At 47.6% G+C, this 21250-nt stretch overlaps 1 protein-coding gene across 1 annotated transcript in view; it reads left to right on the top strand.

The window, feature by feature from the left end:
• Positions 1-21250, top strand: part of LOC134927083 (cytochrome P450 2F2-like) — a 593292-nt gene that overhangs the window by 304479 nt on the left and 267563 nt on the right. Inside the window, exon 3 of the mRNA XM_063921081.1 lies at positions 2276-2438. Coding sequence (XP_063777151.1) covers positions 2276-2438 — 163 coding nt within the window. The remainder of the gene's footprint in view (positions 1-2275; positions 2439-21250) is intronic.

The raw sequence follows: 21250 nt of genomic DNA, 5'->3' as shown, positions 1-21250 counted from the left end.
AACCCTCTATATGCTTCAGAGGTTGGAGGAGCAGCAAAAGGCCATTCAAGCCTATACAATTGAGCACGATATAGTAGGTGGAATGCACCTGTCTCAAGTGCAGTGGAGAATGATTTCAACGTTGTGCAAGGTTCTGATGCCCTTTGAACTTGCCACACGTGAAGTCAGTTCAGACACTGCCAGCCTGAGTCAGGTCATTCCCCTCATCAGGCTTTTGCAGAAGAAGCTGGAGGCATTGAAGAAGGAGCTAAAAGGGAGCGATTCCGCTAGGCATGTGGGACTTGTGGATGCAGCCCTTAATTCGCTTAACAAGGATTCACGGGTGGTCAATCTGTTGAAATCAGAGCACTACATTTTGGCCACCGTGCTCGATCCTAGATTTAAAGCCTACCTTGGATCTCTCTTTCCGGCAGACACAGGTCTGCTGGGGTTGAAAGACCTGCTGGTGACAAAATTGTCAAGTCAAGCGGAACGCGACCTGTCAACATCTCCTCCTTCACATTCTCCCGCAACTGGGGGTGCGAGGAAAAGGCTCAGAATTCCGAGCCCACCCGCTGGCGGTGATGCAGGGCAGTCTGGAGCGACTGCTGATGCTGACATCTGGTCCGGACTGAAGGACCTGACAACGATTACGGACATGTCGTCTACTGTCACTGCATATGATTCTCTCAACATTGATAGAATGGTGGAGGATTATATGAGTGACCGCATCCAAGTAGGCACGTCACACAGTCCGTACTTATACTGGCAGGAAAAAGAGGCAATTTGGAGGCCCTTGCACAAACTGGCTTTATTCTACTTAAGTTGCCCTCCCACAAGTGTGTACTCCGAAAGAGTGTTTAGTGCCGCCGCTCACCTTGTCAGCAATCGGCGTACGAGGTTACATCCAGAAAATGTGGAGAAGATGATGTTCATTAAAATGAATTATAATCAATTCCTCCGCGGAGACATTGACCAGCAGCAATTGCCTCCACAAAGTACACAGGGAGCTGAGATGGTGGATTCCAGTGGGGACGAATTGATAATCTGTGAGGAGGGGGATGTACACGGTGATATATCGGAGGGTGAAGATGAGGTGGACATCTTGCCTCTGTAGAGCCAGTTTGTGCAAGGAGAGATTAATTGCTTCTTTTTTGGGGGGGGTCCAAACCAACCCGTCATATCAGTCACAGTCGTGTGGCAGACCCTGTCACTGAAATGATGGGTTGGTTAAAGTGTGCATGTCCTGTTTTGTTTATACAACATAAGGGTGGGTGGGAGGGCCCAAGGACAATTCCATCTTGCACCTCTTTTTTCTTTTCTTTTTCTTTGCATCATGTGCTGATTGGGGAGGGTTTTTTGGAAGGGACATCCTGCGTGACACTGCAGTGCCACTCCTAGATGGGCCCGGTGTTTGTGTCGGCCACTAGGGTCGCTAATCTTACTCACACAGTCAGCTACCTCATTGCGCCTCTTTTTTTCTTTGCGTCATGTGCTGCTTGGGGAGGGTTTTTTGGAAGGGACATCCTGCGTGACACTGCAGTGCCACTCCTAGATGGGCCCGGTGTTTGTGTCGGCCACTAGGGTCGCTAATCTTACTCACACAGCTACCTCATTGCACCTCTTTTTTTCTTTGCGTCATGTGCTGTTTGGGGAGGGTTTTTTGGAAGGGCCATCCTGCGTGACACTGCAGTGCCACTCCTAGATGGGCCCGGTGTTTGTGTCGGCCACTAGGGTCGCTAATCTTACTCACACAGCTACCTCATTGCGCCTCTTTTTTTCTTTGCGTCATGTGCTGTTTGGGGAGGGTTTTTTGGAAGGGACATCCTGCGTGACACTGCAGTGCCACTCCTAGATGGGCCCGGTGTTTGTGTCGGCCACTAGGGTCGCTTATCTTACTCACACAGCGACCTCGGTGCAAATTTTAGGACTAAAAATAATATTGTGAGGTGTGAGGTATTCAGAATAGACTGAAAATGAGTGTAAATTATGGTTTTTGAGGTTAATAATACTTTGGGATCAAAATGACCCCCAAATTCTATGATTTAAGCTGTTTTTTAGTGTTTTTTGAAAAAAACACCCGAATCCAAAACACACCCGAATCCGACAAAAAAAATTCGGTGAGGTTTTGCCAAAACGCGTTCGAACCCAAAACACGGCCGCGGAACCGAACCCAAAACCAAAACACAAAACCCGAAAAATTTCAGGCGCTCATCTCTATTAGTTACAGATATTGGATGTGTATTTGCAGGATATTATTGTACATGTTCTACAGTAACTTTTGCTTGGTTTGCAGCTATGTAAGAAGTACGGTCCACTCTTCACCCTATGGAAAGGAATGGACCCTGTTGTGGTTCTCTGTGGCTATGAGGTCATCAAAGATGCATTGCTAAAACATGCCGAGGAGTTCAGTGGGCGTCCATACACTGCGGTAACTGAGCACTACAGCGGCGGACACGGTAAGGCTACACGGTTACTGTGTGGATTCTCTAAATTGTTTCCATATCTATATATACATTTTGTGGCTACATATTGTGTCTTATGAGAATAATAAGCAGCAGAATGTATTATCTGCACATATGAGCCAGCCACGCCCAGCCGCCATATCAGCCTCTAACACTGTATAAAACAAAGTAACAAAGCATTAATAATTACATTTTGTGGCTTCATATTATCTTTAACTTATTACTAGAGATATGCGGCGGGCACTGGATCTGGATGATTTTTGAAAACAAAAACATCTAAAATCACTGAATTTGGGGGTAATTTGATCCTACGGTATTATTAACCTCAAAAACATTTACTGTATTTCCACTCATTTCCAGTCTATTCTGAACACCTCACACCTCATACTATTGTTTTTAGGCAAAAAGGTTGCACCGAGGTAGCTTAATGACTAAGCTAAGCGACACAAGTGTGCGGCACAAACACCTGGCCCATCTAGGAGTGGCACTGCAGTGTCAGACAGGATGGCAGTTTTAAAAACTAGTCCCCAAACAGCACATGATGCAAAGAAAAAAATAAGAGATGCAAGATGGAATTGTCCTTGGGCACTCCCTCCCACCCTTATGTTGTATAAACAGGACATGCACACTTTAACAAACCCATCATTTCAGCGACAGGGTCTGCCACACTACTGTGGCTGAAATGATTGGTTTGTTTTGGGCCCCCACCAAAAAAGAAGCAATTAATATCTCCTTGCACAAACTGGCTCTACAGAGGCAAGATGTCCACCTCATCATCATCCTCCGATTCCTCACCCCTTTCACTGTGTACATTCTCCTCTCAGAGTATTAATTTGTCCCCACTGGAATCCACCATCCCTGTGTACTTTCTGGAGGCAATTGCTGGTGAATGTCTCCACGGAGGAATGTATAATTCATTTTGATGAACATCTTCTCCACATTTTGTGGAAGTAATCTCCTACGCCGATCGCTGACAAGGTGAGCGGCTGCACTAAACACTCTTTTGGAGTACACACTGGAGGGGAGGGGAGGGGGGGGCAACTTAGGTAGAATAAAGCCAGTTTGTGCAAGGGCCTCCAAACTGCCTCTTTATCCTTCCAGTATACATACAGACTGTCTGACATGCCTACTTGGATGCTGTCACTCATATAATCATCCACCATTCTTTCAATGGTGACAGAATCATATGCAGTGACAGTAAACATGGCAATAATCGTTGGCAGGTCCTTCAGTCCAGACCAGATGTCAACACTTGCTCCTGACTGCCCTGCATCACCGCCAGCAGGTGGGCTAGGAAATTTTATCCTTTTCCTCGAAGCCCCAGTTGCGGGAGAAAATTACATAGAAGCTGTTGATGTGTCATGTTCCACTTGAGTTGACAATTTTCTCATCAGCAGGTCTTTGCATCTCTGCAGACTTGTTGCCACCGGAAAGAGAGATACAACATAGGCTTTAAACCTAGGATCGAGCACGGTGGCCAAAATGTAGTACTCTGATTTCAACAGATTGACCACCCTTGAATCCTGGCAAAGCGAATGAAGGGCTCCATCCACAAGTCCCACATATTTAGCAGAATTGCTCCGTCTTAGCTCATCCTTCAATTTCTCCATCTACTTCTGAAAAGCCTGATGTTGGGAATGACCTGACTCAAGCTGGCAGTGTTTGAACTGACTTCACGTGTGGCAAGTTCGAAGGGTTGGTCAGTCTTGCACAACACAGAAATCATTATCCACTGGCCTTGAGGAGTCAGGTGCATTACCCCTCCTTTGCCTATATCGTAGGTGGATGTATAGGCTTGAATGGCCTTTTGCTTCTCCTCCATCCTCTGAAGCATATAGAGTGTTGAATTCCACCTCGTTACCACCTCTTGCTTCAGGTTATGGCAGGGCAGGTTCAGGAGTGTTTGCTGGCACTCCAGTCTTCGACACGCAGTGGCTGAATGTCAAAAGTGGCATGCAGTTTTTCGGGCCACCAACAGCATCTCCTGGACGCAGCTGTAATTTTTTTTAAAATTCTGCACCACCAAATTAATTGTATGTGCAAAACATGGGACCTGTTGGAATTTGCCCAGATGTAATGAACGCACAATATTGGCGGCGTTGTCCGATGTCACAAATCCCCAGGAGAGTCTAAGTGGGGTAAGCCACTGTGCGATGATGTTCCTCAGTTTCCGTAAGAGGTTGTCAGCTGTGTGCCTCTTATGGAAAGCGGTGATACATAGCGTAGCCTGCCTAGGAACGAGTTGGCGTTTGCGAGATGCTGCTAATGGTGCCGCTGTTGTTGTTGCTGCGGGAGGCAATACATCTCTGTACAAATCATTGGTGCATCCGCGCCTGGAATGTTGTGTTCAATTTTGGGCACCATATTATAATAAAAGATATCGGGGAGCTCGAAAGACTTCAAAGGCGAGCTACTAAACTGATTAAAGGGTTAGAGACACTGGAGAATGAGGAAAGGCTTACTAGGTTAAATATGCATTCCCTTGAAAGGAGGAGACTAAGAGTTAGCAGGGTATTTGTTTATTAATAGAACTCAGTATAGGACGCGTTGGCACTCACTGAGGCTAGAGCAGAGAAAATTCCGTTCACAACGTAGGAAAGGGTTCTTCACGTTAAGGGCAATAAGGATTTGGAACTCCCTGCCGAAGAAGGTAATAATGGCAGACTTGGTAAATGCATTTAAAAATGGATTGGACAGTTTTCTATCTGAAAAAAGTATCCAAGTCTATAGTGTTTAATATACTGTGTTGATATTTAGTATATGGGAGTAATAGGAAATATATTTGTCATTTGGTACGAAACCATTACTTCAGCTGGTGCATTATAATGTGCATTCCTAAAAACAGATACAGGTTGAACCCGATGGGCATTTTGCCTCTTTTCAATCTCATTAACTATGTTACTATCTAGTCTACCCAGTGGGCTGTTACAGTCATGTAGTCCTTAGTTTGCACTACTCCACTTGACCACATGTCCATGGACAAGTGGACACTGGGTACAACCGCATTTTTTCTGGACACTGAGGACACTTTCTTAATGTCCAAATACAGTCTGGGAATCACTTGACTAGCGAAGTGGAATTTAGACAGTATTTGGTATTGGGGACACAGTATGTCCATCAACTGTCTAAATCCCACTGCACTAATGGTGGATACCGGACGCACGTCTAACATCAGCATAGTTGTTATGGCCTCAGTTATCCGCTTTGCAACAGGATGACTGCTGTCATATTTCATCTTCCTCACAAAGGACTGTTGGACAGTGAATTGCTTACTGGAAGTAGTACAAGTGGTCTTCCGACTTCCCCTCTGGGATGATGATCGACACCCAGCAGCAACAACAGCAGCGGCAGCAGCAACAGCAGCAGCAGGCGTTACACTCAAGGATCCTCTGGAGGAAACCCAGTTATGAGAGGACTCCTCAGTCTTGCCAGTGACATGGCCTGCAGGACTACTTACGTTCCTGACTGAGGGGGAAATTGATGTTGAGGGAGTTGGTGGTGTGGCTTGCAGGAGCTTGGGTACAAGAAGAAGGAGGGATTTAGGTGTCAGTGGACTGCTTACGCTCTTACCCAAAATTTCTGAACTTGACAATGACTTCTGATGAATGCGCTGTAGGTGACATTTATGGGAGGATGTTCCTAGATGGTTAACATCCTTACCCCTACTTATTACGGATTGACAAAGGCAACACTCGGCTTGACATCTGTTGTCCAGATTTGTGGAGAAATAATTCCACACCGAAGACTTGGATTTTTTGGTATTTTGCCCAGGCATGACAATGGGCTTTCTCAACCCACAGACATAACCTGTCTTCACTGGTGCCTTATTCAAACAATCCACTTCACCATCAGAATCCTCATCATCAGCTTCCTCAGTGCCAGCTACACCCATATCCTCCTCTTCCTGGTGAACTTCTACAGTAACATCCTCAATATAACTATCAGCAACTGGACTGGTGGTGCTCCTCCAAGCACTTGCAGGTGGCGTGCAAATGTTGGTAGGAGCCTCCTCTTCCCATACAGTCTAGGGAAGGTCAGGCCTAAAAATCACAACCGCGGACACACTTTGACTCTCCTGTAGTGGTTCCTGATCTTCCACTATTTTTTCTTCCAAATTGTTGTTCTCTATTTCACAGGACAGCGCCCCTTTATTATTACAGCACACAGAACAGTGCCCCTTTATTTTCACAGCACTCCTGTATTCTTACATCATACAGGTGCAATGTGCTTTTAATTTGTAAGAACTGCACCCCTGATTTTTTATAGCAGACAGCACCAGTGTAATGTTATTAAGAAATCAGCATCCCTATATTTAACAGCATACAGGAGCAGTGTGCTTTTCATTTTTAAGAACTACACCACTGTATTTTTATAGCAGACAGGGCCAGTGAATGTTATTAAGATATCAGCACCCCTATATTTGTCAGCATACAGGAGGAGTGTGCGTTTAATTTGTAAGAACAGCATCCCTGATTTTTTTTATAACAGACAGGGCCAGTGTAATGTTATTAAGACATCAGCACCCCTATTCTTGACAGCATAGAGGACCAGTGTGATTTTAATTTTTCACAAATGCACCCAAATTTTTATAGCAGACACGACCAGTGTAATGTTATTAAGAGATCAGCACCCCTATATTTGACAGCATACAGGAGCAGTGTGCTTTTAATTTTAAACAACAGCACACACATTTTTATAGCATACAGGGCCAGTGTAATGTTACTAAGATATCAGCACCCCTATATTTTACAATGCTCCTGCCCCCTGTATAACACAGTGACAGCCAGGACAGCAACACACATGTACAGCTGCAGCACCTGGCAGTAACACCAGTGACATCCAGGAGAGCCAGGGCAGTGTTATGCACACCAGTGCCTGCAGGAAAGTACTGGTGTCAGAACTGTTATGCACTCCAGTGTCTGCAGGAATGTACTGGTGTTTGAACTGTTATGCAAAACAGATGGACTCACAGACAAACTGGGGGATATGACATAATGTACACAGAAGGTGATAGGGTGACAAAATACACACAAAGTGAACAGAGAAGCCCAGAGGCTAAGGAACTGGGTATCTCCCTTGTATTAGAACTGCTCAGATGGAAAAGCAAGATGTTGTGTTTTAATACGTAGAGAACCCGAAATGCTGTTGCTAAGGGCAACAGCAAAACCCTAAAGGGTTACCAACGGGTGTGGCAGTAAACTCCTTGGTCAGAGATGGAATGATAGACACAAGGAGAATCTCCACAATCCTAATTCTCACTTGCAGTGCACAGGTTTTAGCTTACTGCCACTAAACTGACCCCTGACACCTAGCACAGTGAGACAGGATTAGACAGGCAAGTCTTAGAATACAGCCGCAAACTTGCTAAGTTCACAGAGTAGTAACAGAACCCCAGCAAGCTAAACGACTGACTCCAGTCTTACTGCTAGGTCTGGATTGGCAGAGTGTAATACCAAATCCCCAGGCCTATATGCAGTAAGCAACAAACAAATACAAAGCTACACAGTACTGGCTAACTTTCATGAACTGACTAACCAACAAAGATTCAGCAGCATCTGCTTACCCTGAAAAGAGGCCTTATAAAGCAGGTGCTGTCCACGCCCCACTCAGACCTCACAGACTGTGAGCACAAAAACCAGCACCGGATCCCCTGCCGTGCACAGAGCCTATAACCACTGCACAGCAAAAGACCCGAACCGGAGTATCAGCTGCGCTCAGGTTACTCCACTAGCACTTGTCTCCCGGTTGCCATGACGACGTGGCAGCACAGGGCAGGAGACCCTAACAGTACCCCCCCTCTGACGAGGGGTCAAAGAACCCCTACCACCGGGTTTATCGGGGAACTGCGAGAAGAAAGAGCGTATCAGTCTGGGGGCTTGAAGATCACAACTGCGCACCCACGACCGCTCCTCCGGGCCATACCCCTTCCAGTGCACCAAAAATGACAGCCGACCCCGAACCACCTTGGAGTCAAGAATCCTTTCAACAACAAACTCCCTCTGGCCACGTATCAGAAGAGGGGAAGGTCTTACACTGGAAGAAGGATTACTAATCGCCCGTTTTAAAAGGGAACAATGAAATGTTTTATTGATACCCAAAGAACGGGGCAGATCTAACTGAAATGCCACCGGATTGATAACCCTGGTGATCTTATAAGGGCCGATGAACCGGGGCCCTAACTTATGAGATGGCTGTCTCAACTTCAAATTCTTGGTAGACAACCAGACGAAGTCTCCTAATTTGAAGCTGCAGGGTCTTTTCCGCTTATCAAAAACCCTTTTGGTCACTAATGACACAGACACAAGGGCTTTCTTCACTTTCCGCCAAATACCTCTAAGGACCGAAACCACAGAGGAACCACCAGGCGTGGAGTCCAGGGGTCAAAAGAATTGGCCTTAGGATGATGCCCATACACACAAAGGAAGGGAGAGATCCCTGTAGCAGAGTGAGCCGCGTTGTTATAGGCAAACTCCGCCATGGACAGATGAGCAACCCAGTCAGTCTGACACTTGGAGACATAACACCTGAGGAACTGCTCCAAGGACTGGTTCACCCTTTCAGTCTGCCCATTAGACTGCGGATGGTAGCCTGACGACAAGCTGACAGAAATCTGGAGATCGGAACAAAATGCCCTCCAGAATTTGGCCACAAACTGGGATCCGCGGTCAGAGACCACATCAAGTGGCAACCCGTGGAGACGCACAACATGCAGCATAAATAATTCAGACAGGCGTCTGGCTGATGGCAGCCCAACCAGTGGAACGAAGTGCGCCATCTTCGAAAACCTGTCAACGACAACCCAGATGGCTGTCATCCCCGAGGATTTGGGCAAGTCCACCACAAAATCCATTGAAATGTGGGTCCATGGCTTAGATGGGATAGAGAGTGGATGTAACGGGCCAACAGGAACCCCTCTAGGAGTCTTATTTCGGGCACAGATGTCACATGCCCGAACCCACTGATCCACATCCTTAGCCACCGAGGGCCACCACACCGCCCTAGATAGCAACTCCCGAGTTCTGGCAATACCCGGGTGACCTGCCGACTTCTTGGCATGGAATTCCAGGAACACTCGCTGTCTTAACCTAGGAGGCACAAACAAAAGACCTACCGGAAGGTCTGGAGGAGCCTGCTCCTGTGCTCTAAGGACTAATGATAAGAGGTCCTGGGTAATGCCCACTTTAATACATGATGGGGAAACAATGGGCAACGGCTCCTCGGTGGTCTCCTGGATTGGAGCAAAACTCAGCGAGAGCGCATCAGCCTTGATGTTTTTTGACCCAGGGCGATATGTTATCAAAAAATTAAAGCGAGCAAAAAACAAAGCCCATCGTGCCTGCCTGGCATTGAGACGCTTCGCTGACTCTAAATATGCCAGATTCTTATGGTCAGTGAGAATTGAGACCACAAACTTAGCCCCCTCAAGCCAGTGTCTCCACTCCCCGAGTGCATCCTTAATAGCCAACAATTCCCGGTTACCCACGTCATAATTCATCTCGGCAGGCGAAAATTTACGGGAAAAGTAAGCACAGGGATGAAGGCAATTATCAGACACTCCCATCTGAGAAAGCACTGCCCCAATACCCATCTCAGAGGCATCCACCTCCACCACAAAAGGACGCTCTGGATCTGGGTGTCGCAGCACCTTGGCCGAAACAAATGCCCTTTTGAGACGGGCAAAAGCCGCTTTAGCCTCACAAGACCAGTGAGCAACATCCGCCCCTTTCTTAGTGAGTGCCACCAAGGGCGCCACTATAGACGAAAATCCAGCGATAAATCGTCTATAAAAATTTGCAAAGCCCAGGAAACGCTGAAGCGCCTTCAAACTAGTGGGCTGCACCCAATCCAGGACTGCCTGTACCTTGGAACCCTCCATTTGGAAACCTTCTGGGGAGATAATATATCCTAGAAATGCGATTTGCTGAACTTCAAATTCGCACTTCTCCAGCTTCGCCCCAAGCCGGTGGTCTCTGAGTTTCTGGAGGACTAAGCGTACATGCTTCCGATGTTCCTCCAGGGAATGGGAGAAGATTAGGATGTCATCTAAGTATACAACTAAGAATCTATCCAAATATTCCCTGAGCACATCATTCATGAAATCCTGGAAGACTGCCGGGGCATTACAGAGCCCAAAAGGCATCACCAAATATTCATAATGCCCTGAGTGGGTATTAAAGGCAGTCTTCCATTCATCCCCCTCTCTTATTCGGATTAGATTGTACGCACCGCGTAGGTCAATCTTAGAAAAAATGGTGGCAGTACGAAGCTGGTCAAACAAGACCGAAATGAGAGGCAGTGGGTATGAGTTTTTAATCGTGATACGGTTCAATTCCCTGAAGTCGATGCAGGGTCGCAACGAACCGTCCTTTTTACCCACGAAGAAGAACCCCGACCCAACTGGAGACTGTGAAGGTCTGATAAATCCCTTAGCCAAGTTCTCCTGAATGTACTCTGCCATAGCCTGAGTCTCAGGACGTGACAGGGAGTACAACCTGCTCTTGGGAAGCTTAGCATTTGGCAACAAATCAATGGCACAGTCATAGGGGCGATGGGGAGGTAGTACCTCAGCAACTTTTTTGGAGAACACGTCCGCAAAATCTGCATAACACCCTGGCAATCCTTGCAAACTTAGCTGCGAGAGCCTGACTGGAAGGCTCAAGCAACTCCTGAAACAATCAGTACCCCAACTAAGAATCTCCCCAGAGACCCAGTCAAATTGAGGATTGTGGGCCCTTAACCAGGGTAACCCCAACACCAATGGGGCAAAAGTACAGACAGTCACATAAAAGGACAATTTTTCAGAGTGTGTGGCTCCAATAAACAAAGAAATCTGGCTAGTGCAAGAGGTAATTTTACCTTGGGATAATGGTTCCCCGTTTAACCCACAAATCTCAATTTCCGATGCCAAGGGTACTAAGGGAACAGAGTGTTTCAGGGCGAATTGGCGGTCCATAAAAACCCCGTCGGCCCCACTGTCCACAAAGGCCTCAGTCTTGACAGTTTGACCAAGGATCTTCAAGGTCACCGGAATGATAAAAGTCTTCTTGGGAAATTCTGACTTCTGGCCTGACAGGATATTTCCCATCACCCTCAGGCCCTGAAGTTTTCCGGCTTTTCTGGGCATGATACTACCACATGACCTTTATTCCCACAGTACAAACACAACCCCTGCTGTCTCCTCCGCGTCTTCTCACGCGAGGAGAGGCGGGTAGCCCCAATCTGCATAGGCTCCTCAGAAAATTCCTCAGAGTCTGAGGTTCCCTTGGGAAGGAAGGACATCTCAGTCTCCCTTTCAAGCCTACGCTCTCTCAGCCGTCTATCCACCCGGATGGATAACTGCATGAGCTGATCCAAGCTATCAGGCAAGGGATATTGTACCAGTTGGTCCTTTATCTGGTTAGAAAGACCTCTTCGGTACTGGTGTCTCAGGGCTGGGTCATTCCACTGGGTATCATGGGCCAACCTCCGAAACTCCGTACAGTAAACCTCAACTGGCCTTCGCCCTTGCTTAAGGATCGAAATCTGAGCCTCGGCTGAGGCCGTCTTGTCAGGGTCATCATACAACATGCCCAGTGCCGTAAAAAAAGCATCAACACTTTTAAGCGACGGACAGTCAGGCTGCAACCCATATGCCCAGACCTGTGGGTCTCCTTGTAGCAAGGAAATCACTATGCCCACCCGCTGAATCTCCGACCCAGAAGACTGAGGCCTAAGCCGGAAGTATAGCTTGCAGCTCTCCTTGAAACAAAAGAACTGCGAGCGATCTCCAGAAAAACGATCCGGGAGATTTACTTTCGGCTCCTTAACCCCTGCAGGTGCTGCTGCTGCGGGAGCTCCGCCAGCAGCCTGGGAGGTGTGCATTTTAATGGACAAATCATTAAATTGTCGAGTCAGGACCTGCACCTGATCGACCACCTGTTGCAACGTATTTTGAGGGGTATGCTCCATATTCCCACAAAATTTCAACAGGAGTATTAGGCTGCTGAATATGTTATGCACACCAGTGCCTGCAGGAAAGTACTGGTGTCAGAACTGTTATGCACTCCAGTGTCTGCAGGAATGTACTGGTGTTTGAACTGTTATGCAAAACAGATGGACTCACAGACAAACTGGGGGATATGACATAATGTACACAGAAGGTGATAGGGTAACAAAATACACACAAAGTGAACAGAGAAGCCCAGAGGCTAAGGAACTGGGTATCTCCCTTGTATTAGAACTGCTCAGATGGAAAAGCAAGATGTTGTGTTTTAATACGTAGAGAACCCGAAATGCTGTTGCTAAGGGCAACAGCAAAACCCTAAAGGGTTACCAACGGGTGTGGCAGTAAACTCCTTGGTCAGAGATGGAATGATAGACACAAGGAGAATCTCCACAATCCTAATTCTCACTTGCAGTGCACAGGTTTTAGCTTACTGCCACTAAACTGACCCCTGACACCTAGCACAGTGAGACAGGATTAGACAGGCAAGTCTTAGAATACAGCCGCAAACTTGCTAAGTTCACAGAGTAGTAACAGAACCCCAGCAAGCTAAACGACTGACTCCAGTCTTACTGCTAGGTCTGGATTGGCAGAGTGTAATACCAAATCCCCAGGCCTATATGCAGTAAGCAACAAACAAATACAAAGCTACACAGTACTGGCTAACTTTCATGAACTGACTAACCAACAAAGATTCAGCAGCATCTGCTTACCCTGAAAAGAGGCCTTATAAAGCAGGTGCTGTCCACGCCCCACTCAGACCTCACAGACTGTGAGCACAAAAACCAGCACCGGATCCCCTGCCGTGCACAGAGCCTATAACCACTGCACAGCAAAAGACCCGAACCGGAGTATCAGCTGCGCTCAGGTTACTCCACTAGCACTTGTCTCCCGGTTGCCATGACGACGTGGCAGCACAGGGCAGGAGACCCTAACAGTACCCCCCCTCTGACGAGGGGTCAAAGAACCCCTACCACCGGGTTTATCGGGGAACTGCGAGAAGAAAGAGCGTATCAGTCTGGGGGCTTGAAGATCACAACTGCGCACCCACGACCGCTCCTCCGGGCCATACCCCTTCCAGTGCACCAAAAATGACAGCCGACCCCGAACCACCTTGGAGTCAAGAATCCTTTCAACAACAAACTCCCTCTGGCCACGTATCAGAAGAGGGGAAGGTCTTACACTGGAAGAAGGATTACTAATCGCCCGTTTTAAAAGGGAACAATGAAATGTTTTATTGATACCCAAAGAACGGGGCAGATCTAACTGAAATGCCACCGGATTGATAACCCTGGTGATCTTATAAGGGCCGATGAACCGGGGCCCTAACTTATGAGATGGCTGTCTCAACTTCAAATTCTTGGTAGACAACCAGACGAAGTCTCCTAATTTGAAGCTGCAGGGTCTTTTCCGCTTATCAAAAACCCTTTTGGTCACTAATGACACAGACACAAGGGCTTTCTTCACTTTCCGCCAAATACCTCTAAGGACCGAAACCACAGAGGAACCACCAGGCGTGGAGTCCAGGGGGTCAAAAGAATTGGCCTTAGGATGATGCCCATACACACAAAGGAAGGGAGAGATCCCTGTAGCAGAGTGAGCCGCGTTGTTATAGGCAAACTCCGCCATGGACAGATGAGCAACCCAGTCAGTCTGACACTTGGAGACATAACACCTGAGGAACTGCTCCAAGGACTGGTTCACCCTTTCAGTCTGCCCATTAGACTGCGGATGGTAGCCTGACGACAAGCTGACAGAAATCTGGAGATCGGAACAAAATGCCCTCCAGAATTTGGCCACAAACTGGGATCCGCGGTCAGAGACCACATCAAGTGGCAACCCGTGGAGACGCACAACATGCAGCATAAATAATTCAGACAGGCGTCTGGCTGATGGCAGCCCAACCAGTGGAACGAAGTGCGCCATCTTCGAAAACCTGTCAACGACAACCCAGATGGCTGTCATCCCCGAGGATTTGGGCAAGTCCACCACAAAATCCATTGAAATGTGGGTCCATGGCTTAGATGGGATAGAGAGTGGATGTAACGGGCCAACAGGAACCCCTCTAGGAGTCTTATTTCGGGCACAGATGTCACATGCCCGAACCCACTGATCCACATCCTTAGCCACCGAGGGCCACCACACCGCCCTAGATAGCAACTCCCGAGTTCTGGCAATACCCGGGTGACCTGCCGACTTCTTGGCATGGAATTCCAGGAACACTCGCTGTCTTAACCTAGGAGGCACAAACAAAAGACCTACCGGAAGGTCTGGAGGAGCCTGCTCCTGTGCTCTAAGGACTAATGATAAGAGGTCCTGGGTAATGCCCACTTTAATACATGATGGGGAAACAATGGGCAACGGCTCCTCGGTGGTCTCCTGGATTGGAGCAAAACTCCGCGAGAGCGCATCAGCCTTGATGTTTTTTGACCCAGGGCGATATGTTATCAAAAAATTAAAGCGAGCAAAAAACAAAGCCCATCGTGCCTGCCTGGCATTGAGACGCTTCGCTGACTCTAAATATGCCAGATTCTTATGGTCAGTGAGAATTGAGACCACAAACTTAGCCCCCTCAAGCCAGTGTCTCCACTCCCCGAGTGCATCCTTAATAGCCAACAATTCCCGGTTACCCACGTCATAATTCATCTCGGCAGGCGAAAATTTACGGGAAAAGTAAGCACAGGGATGAAGGCAATTATCAGACACTCCCATCTGAGAAAGCACTGCCCCAATACCCATCTCAGAGGCATCCACCTCCACCACAAAAGGACGCTCTGGATCTGGGTGTCGCAGCACCTTGGCCGAAACAAATGCCCTTTTGAGACGGGCAAAAGCCGCTTTAGCCTCACAAGACCAGTGAGCAACATCCGCCCCTTTCTTAGTGAGTGCCACCAAGGGCGCCACTATAGACGAAAATCCAGCGATAAATCGTCTATAAAAATTTGCAAAGCCCAGGAAACGCTGAAGCGCCTTCAAACTAGTGGGCTGCACCCAATCCAGGACTGCCTGTACCTTGGAACCCTCCATTTGGAAACCTTCTGGGGAGATAATATATCCTAGAAATGCGATTTGCTGAACTTCAAATTCGCACTTCTCCAGCTTCGCCCCAAGCCGGTGGTCTCTGAGTTTCTGGAGGACTAAGCGTACATGCTTCCGATGTTCCTCCAGGGAATGGGAGAAGATTAGGATGTCATCTAAGTATACAACTAAGAATCTATCCAAATATTCCCTGAGCACATCATTCATGAAATCCTGGAAGACTGCCGGGGCATTACAGAGCCCAAAAGGCATCACCAAATATTCATAATGCCCTGAGTGGGTATTAAAGGCAGTCTTCCATTCATCCCCCTCTCTTATTCGGATTAGATTGTACGCACCGCGTAGGTCAATCTTAGAAAAAATGGTGGCAGTACGAAGCTGGTCAAACAAGACCGAAATGAGAGGCAGTGGGTATGAGTTTTTAATCGTGATACGGTTCAATTCCCTGAAGTCGATGCAGGGTCGCAACGAACCGTCCTTTTTACCCACGAAGAAGAACCCCGACCCAACTGGAGACTGTGAAGGTCTGATAAATCCCTTAGCCAAGTTCTCCTGAATGTACTCTGCCATAGCCTGAGTCTCAGGACGTGACAGGGAGTACAACCTGCTCTTGGGAAGCTTAGCATTTGGCAACAAATCAATGGCACAGTCATAGGGGCGATGGGGAGGTAGTACCTCTGCAACTTTTTTGGAGAACACGTCCGCAAAATCTGCATAACACCCTGGCAATCCTTGCAAACTTAGCTGCGAGAGCATGACTGGAAGGCTCAAGCAACTCCTGAAACAATCAGTACCCCAACTAAGAATCTCCCCAGAGACCCAGTAAAATTGAGGATTGTGGGCCCTTAACCAGGGTAACCCCAACACCAATGGGGCAAAAGTACAGACAGTCACATAAAAGGACAATTTTTCAGAGTGTGTGGCTCCAATAAACAAAGAAATCTGGCTAGTGCAAGAGGTAATTTTACCTTGGGATAATGGTTCCCCGTTTAACCCACAAATCTCAATTTCCGATGCCAAGGGTACTAAGGGAACAGAGTGTTTCAGGGCGAATTGGCGGTCCATAAAAACCCCGTCGGCCCCACTGTCCACAAAGGCCTCAGTCTTGACAGTTTGACCAAGGATCTTCAAGGTCACCGGAATGATAAAAGTCTTCTTGGGAAATTCTGACTTCTGGCCTGACAGGATATTTCCCATCACCCTCAGGCCCTGAAGTTTTCCGGCTTTTCTGGGCATGATACTACCACATGACCTTTATTCCCACAGTACAAACACAACCCCTGCTGTCTCCTCCGCGTCTTCTCACGCGAGGAGAGGCGGGTAGCCCCAATCTGCATAGGCTCCTCAGAAAATTCCTCAGAGTCTGAGGTTCCCTTGGGAAGGAAGGACATCTCAGTCTCCCTTTCAAGCCTACGCTCTCTCAGCCGTCTATCCACCCGGATGGATAACTGCATGAGCTGATCCAAGCTATCAGGCAAGGGATATTGTACCAGTTGGTCCTTTATCTGGTTAGAAAGACCTCTTCGGTACTGGTGTCTCAGGGCTGGGTCATTCCACTGGGTATCATGGGCCAACCTCCGAAACTCCGTACAGTAAACCTCAACTGGCCTTCGCCCTTGCTTAAGGATCGAAATCTGAGCCTCGGCTGAGGCCGTCTTGTCAGGGTCATCATACAACATGCCCAGTGCCGTAAAAAAAGCATCAACACTTTTAAGCGACGGACAGTCAGGCTGCAACCCATATGCCCAGACCTGTGGGTCTCCTTGTAGCAAGGAAATCACTATGCCCACCCGCTGAATCTCCGACCCAGAAGACTGAGGCCTAAGCCGGAAGTATAGCTTGCAGCTCTCCTTGAAACAAAAGAACTGCGAGCGATCTCCAGAAAAACGATCCGGGAGATTTACTTTCGGCTCCTTAACCCCTGCAGGTGCTGCTGCTGCGGGAGCTCCGCCAGCAGCCTGGGAGGTGTGCATTTTAATGGACAAATCATTAAATTGTCGAGTCAGGACCTGCACCTGATCGACCACCTGTTGCAACGTATTTTGAGGGGTATGCTCCATATTCCCACAAAATTTCAACAGGAGTATTAGGCTGCTGAATATGTTATGCACACCAGTGCCTGCAGGAAAGTACTGGTGTCAGAACTGTTATGCACTCCAGTGTCTGCAGGAATGTACTGGTGTTTGAACTGTTATGCAAAACAGATGGACTCACAGACAAACTGGGGGATATGACATAATGTACACAGAAGGTGATAGGGTAACAAAATACACACAAAGTGAACAGAGAAGCCCAGAGGCTAAGGAACTGGGTATCTCCCTTGTATTAGAACTGCTCAGATGGAAAAGCAAGATGTTGTGTTTTAATACGTAGAGAACCCGAAATGCTGTTGCTAAGGGCAACAGCAAAACCCTAAAGGGTTACCAACGGGTGTGGCAGTAAACTCCTTGGTCAGAGATGGAATGATAGACACAAGGAGAATCTCCACAATCCTAATTCTCACTTGCAGTGCACAGGTTTTAGCTTACTGCCACTAAACTGACCCCTGACACCTAGCACAGTGAGACAGGATTAGACAGGCAAGTCTTAGAATACAGCCGCAAACTTGCTAAGTTCACAGAGTAGTAACAGAACCCCAGCAAGCTAAACGACTGACTCCAGTCTTACTGCTAGGTCTGGATTGGCAGAGTGTAATACCAAATCCCCAGGCCTATATGCAGTAAGCAACAAACAAATACAAAGCTACACAGTACTGGCTAACTTTCATGAACTGACTAACCAACAAAGATTCAGCAGCATCTGCTTACCCTGAAAAGAGGCCTTATAAAGCAGGTGCTGTCCACGCCCCACTCAGACCTCACAGACTGTGAGCACAAAAACCAGCACCGGATCCCCTGCCGTGCACAGAGCCTATAACCACTGCACAGCAAAAGACCCGAACCGGAGTATCAGCTGCGCTCAAGTTACTCCACTAGCACTTGTCTCCCGGTTGCCATGACGACGTGGCAGCACAGGGCAGGAGACCCTAACAGGCAGCACCCCTAACACAGCACAGGTACACCACAGTGACTGCAGCAGCACCCCTACAGAGCACACACTAACCCCACCCAACGCCACCACCCACAGCGAGGCAAAGGTCTGTCTCCCTCATTCTCCAAGTCCAGAGTGAAAATGGCAGTGATACACGGCTGTTTATATTAGAGATGTGCGGCGGACACTTTTTGTGTTTTAGTTTTGGTTCTAAGTCCATTTTCGTGTTTTGGTTTTGGATCTGGATGATTTTTGGGGGAAAAACCATAAAAACCGCTAAAATCACAGAATTTGGGGATAATTTTGCTCATACCGTATTATTAACCTCAATAACAATCATTTCCACTCATTTCCAGTCTATTCTGAACACCTCACAATATTGTTTTTAGGCCTAAAAGTTGCACCGAGGTGGCTGTATGACTAAGCTAAGCGACACAAGTGTGCGGCACAAACACCTGGCACATCTAGGAGTGGCACTGCAGTGGCAGACAGGATGGCAGATTTAAAAAATAGGCCCCACACAGCACATGATGCAAAGAAGAAAAATAGGTGCAATGAGGTAGCTGGATGGCCAAGCTAAGCAACACAAGTGTGCGGCACAAACACCTGGCACATCTAGGAGTGGCACTACAGTTACAGACCGGATGGCACTTAAAAAAACTAGTCCCCAAACAGCACATGATGCAAAGAAGAAAAAGAGTGCAAGATGGAATTGTCCTTGGGCCCTCCCACCCACCCTTATGTTGTATAAACAGGACATGCACACTTTAACAAACCAATCATTTCAGCGACAGGGCATGCCACACGACTGTGACTGAAATGACTGGTTGGTTTGGGCCCCCACCAAAAAAGAAGCAATCAATCTCTACCTGCACAAACTGGCTCTACAGAGGCAAGATGTCCACCTCCTCCTCATCGTCCGATTCCTCACCCCTTTCACTGTGTACATCCTCCTCACTGAGTATTAATTTGTCCCCACTTGCAGGGGGCGTGCAAATGGTGGAAGGAGCCACCTCTTCCCGTCCAGTGTTCGGAAGGTCAGGCATCGCAACCGCCGACACACTTGGACTTTCCTTGGGGATGTCACAACTGAGGGCTGGTGTTGATGTGAGGCTGTCTCAGTTGTAGGGGCTGGTGTATAGGTGAATCGAGGTGGCTGAATAGGACTCCTAGACATAGAGGACTTATACCACCAATGCCTGAAGATGTGACCACGACAACAAAGATAAAAATAAATGTTTGTTTATTAGACACAGTTTTGGTGGTATACCGGCAGTTAGCACAAGATGATTAAAAACAGCACATGGTTCCAAGAACAATAACAGCTATGATGTTTCCTTAGGTGTGGTATCCGCACAAGACTAGCTTGGGAGTTTAAGGAAATGGACAGTACTTACTAACACCTAGGTGCTGTAGAATAGGTGATAGTTGGAACAAATCAGCAGATGGAATACGAAGGCTGAATGCACTTGCAGAAGAATGAGTATCTGTAGACTGCTGGTTTTGCCGGATGAAACGGAAGGTGAAGAACTGTGGATGAAGTGCAGGTCCGGATGAAACGGGTAATGAAACTGAAAAACACAAATGATGCTAGGGATCGATGAATTGAGAAACAGATGACTTGGTACTGTAAATATCAGGAACACTGTTAACAGTAGATAGGTGAACACCACTGGGAGCGCAATGCTGGAAGCTGGTGTTAACTCACATCTCTGCCACTCACAGAGAACACTGAGGATACAAGGAAGTCAGGCAGGCACCGCAGGGAGATGATTGGCGCTGGTCTCTGTAGAACTGGAGACTTCAGGAGCTGGAATACCTGGAACACAGTTAGAGTCACAGAGAGCAGAGACAGGATACACTTGGTGATGACAACCAAAGCACTGACGATTTCCTGGTCTAAGATCAGTCCCTTTATACTAGTGATGTGCACCGGAAATTTTTCGCGTTTTGTGTTTTGGTTTTAGGTTCGGTTCCGCGGCCGTGTTTTGGATTCGGACGCGTTTTGGCAAAACCTCACCGAAAATTTTTTGTCGGATTCGGGTGTGTTTTGGATTCGGGTGTTTTTTTTTTAAAAAACCCTAAAAAACAGCTTAAATCATAGAATTTGGGGGTCATTTTGATCCCATAGTATTATTAACCTCAATAACCATAATTTCCACTCATTTCCAGTCTATTCAGAACACCTCACACCTCACAATACTATTTTTAGTCCTAAAATTTGCACCGAGGTCGCTGGATGGCTAAGCTAAGCGACACAAGTGGCCGACACAAACACCTGGCCCATCTAGGAGTGGCACTGCAGTGTCAGGCAGGATGGCCCTTCAAAAAAATAGTCCCCAAACAGCACATGATGCAAAGAAAAAAAGAGGCGCACCAAGGTGGCTGTGTGACTAAGCTAAGCGACACAAGTGGCCGACACAAACACCTGGCCCATCTCGGAGTGGCACTTCAGTGTCAGGCAGGATGGCCCTTCCAAAAAATTGTCCCCAAACAGCACATGATGCAAAGAAAAAAAGAGGCGCACCAAGGTGGCTGTGTGACTAAGCTAAGCGACACAAGTGGCCGACACAAACACCTGGCCCATCTAGGAGTGGCACTGTAGTGTCAATTAAGACAGGATGGCACTTCTAAAAAATTGTCCCCAAACAGCACATGATGCAAAGAAAAAAAGAGGCGCACCAAGGTGGCTGTGTGACTAAGCTAAGCAACACAAGTGGCCGACACAAACACCTGGCCCATCTAGGAGTGGCAC

Source organism: Pseudophryne corroboree, chromosome 5 (genome assembly GCF_028390025.1).
Source record: "Pseudophryne corroboree isolate aPseCor3 chromosome 5, aPseCor3.hap2, whole genome shotgun sequence".
Lineage (NCBI taxonomy): Eukaryota > Metazoa > Chordata > Amphibia > Anura > Myobatrachidae > Pseudophryne > Pseudophryne corroboree.
This window is presented reverse-complemented; position numbering and strand designations above follow the sequence as displayed.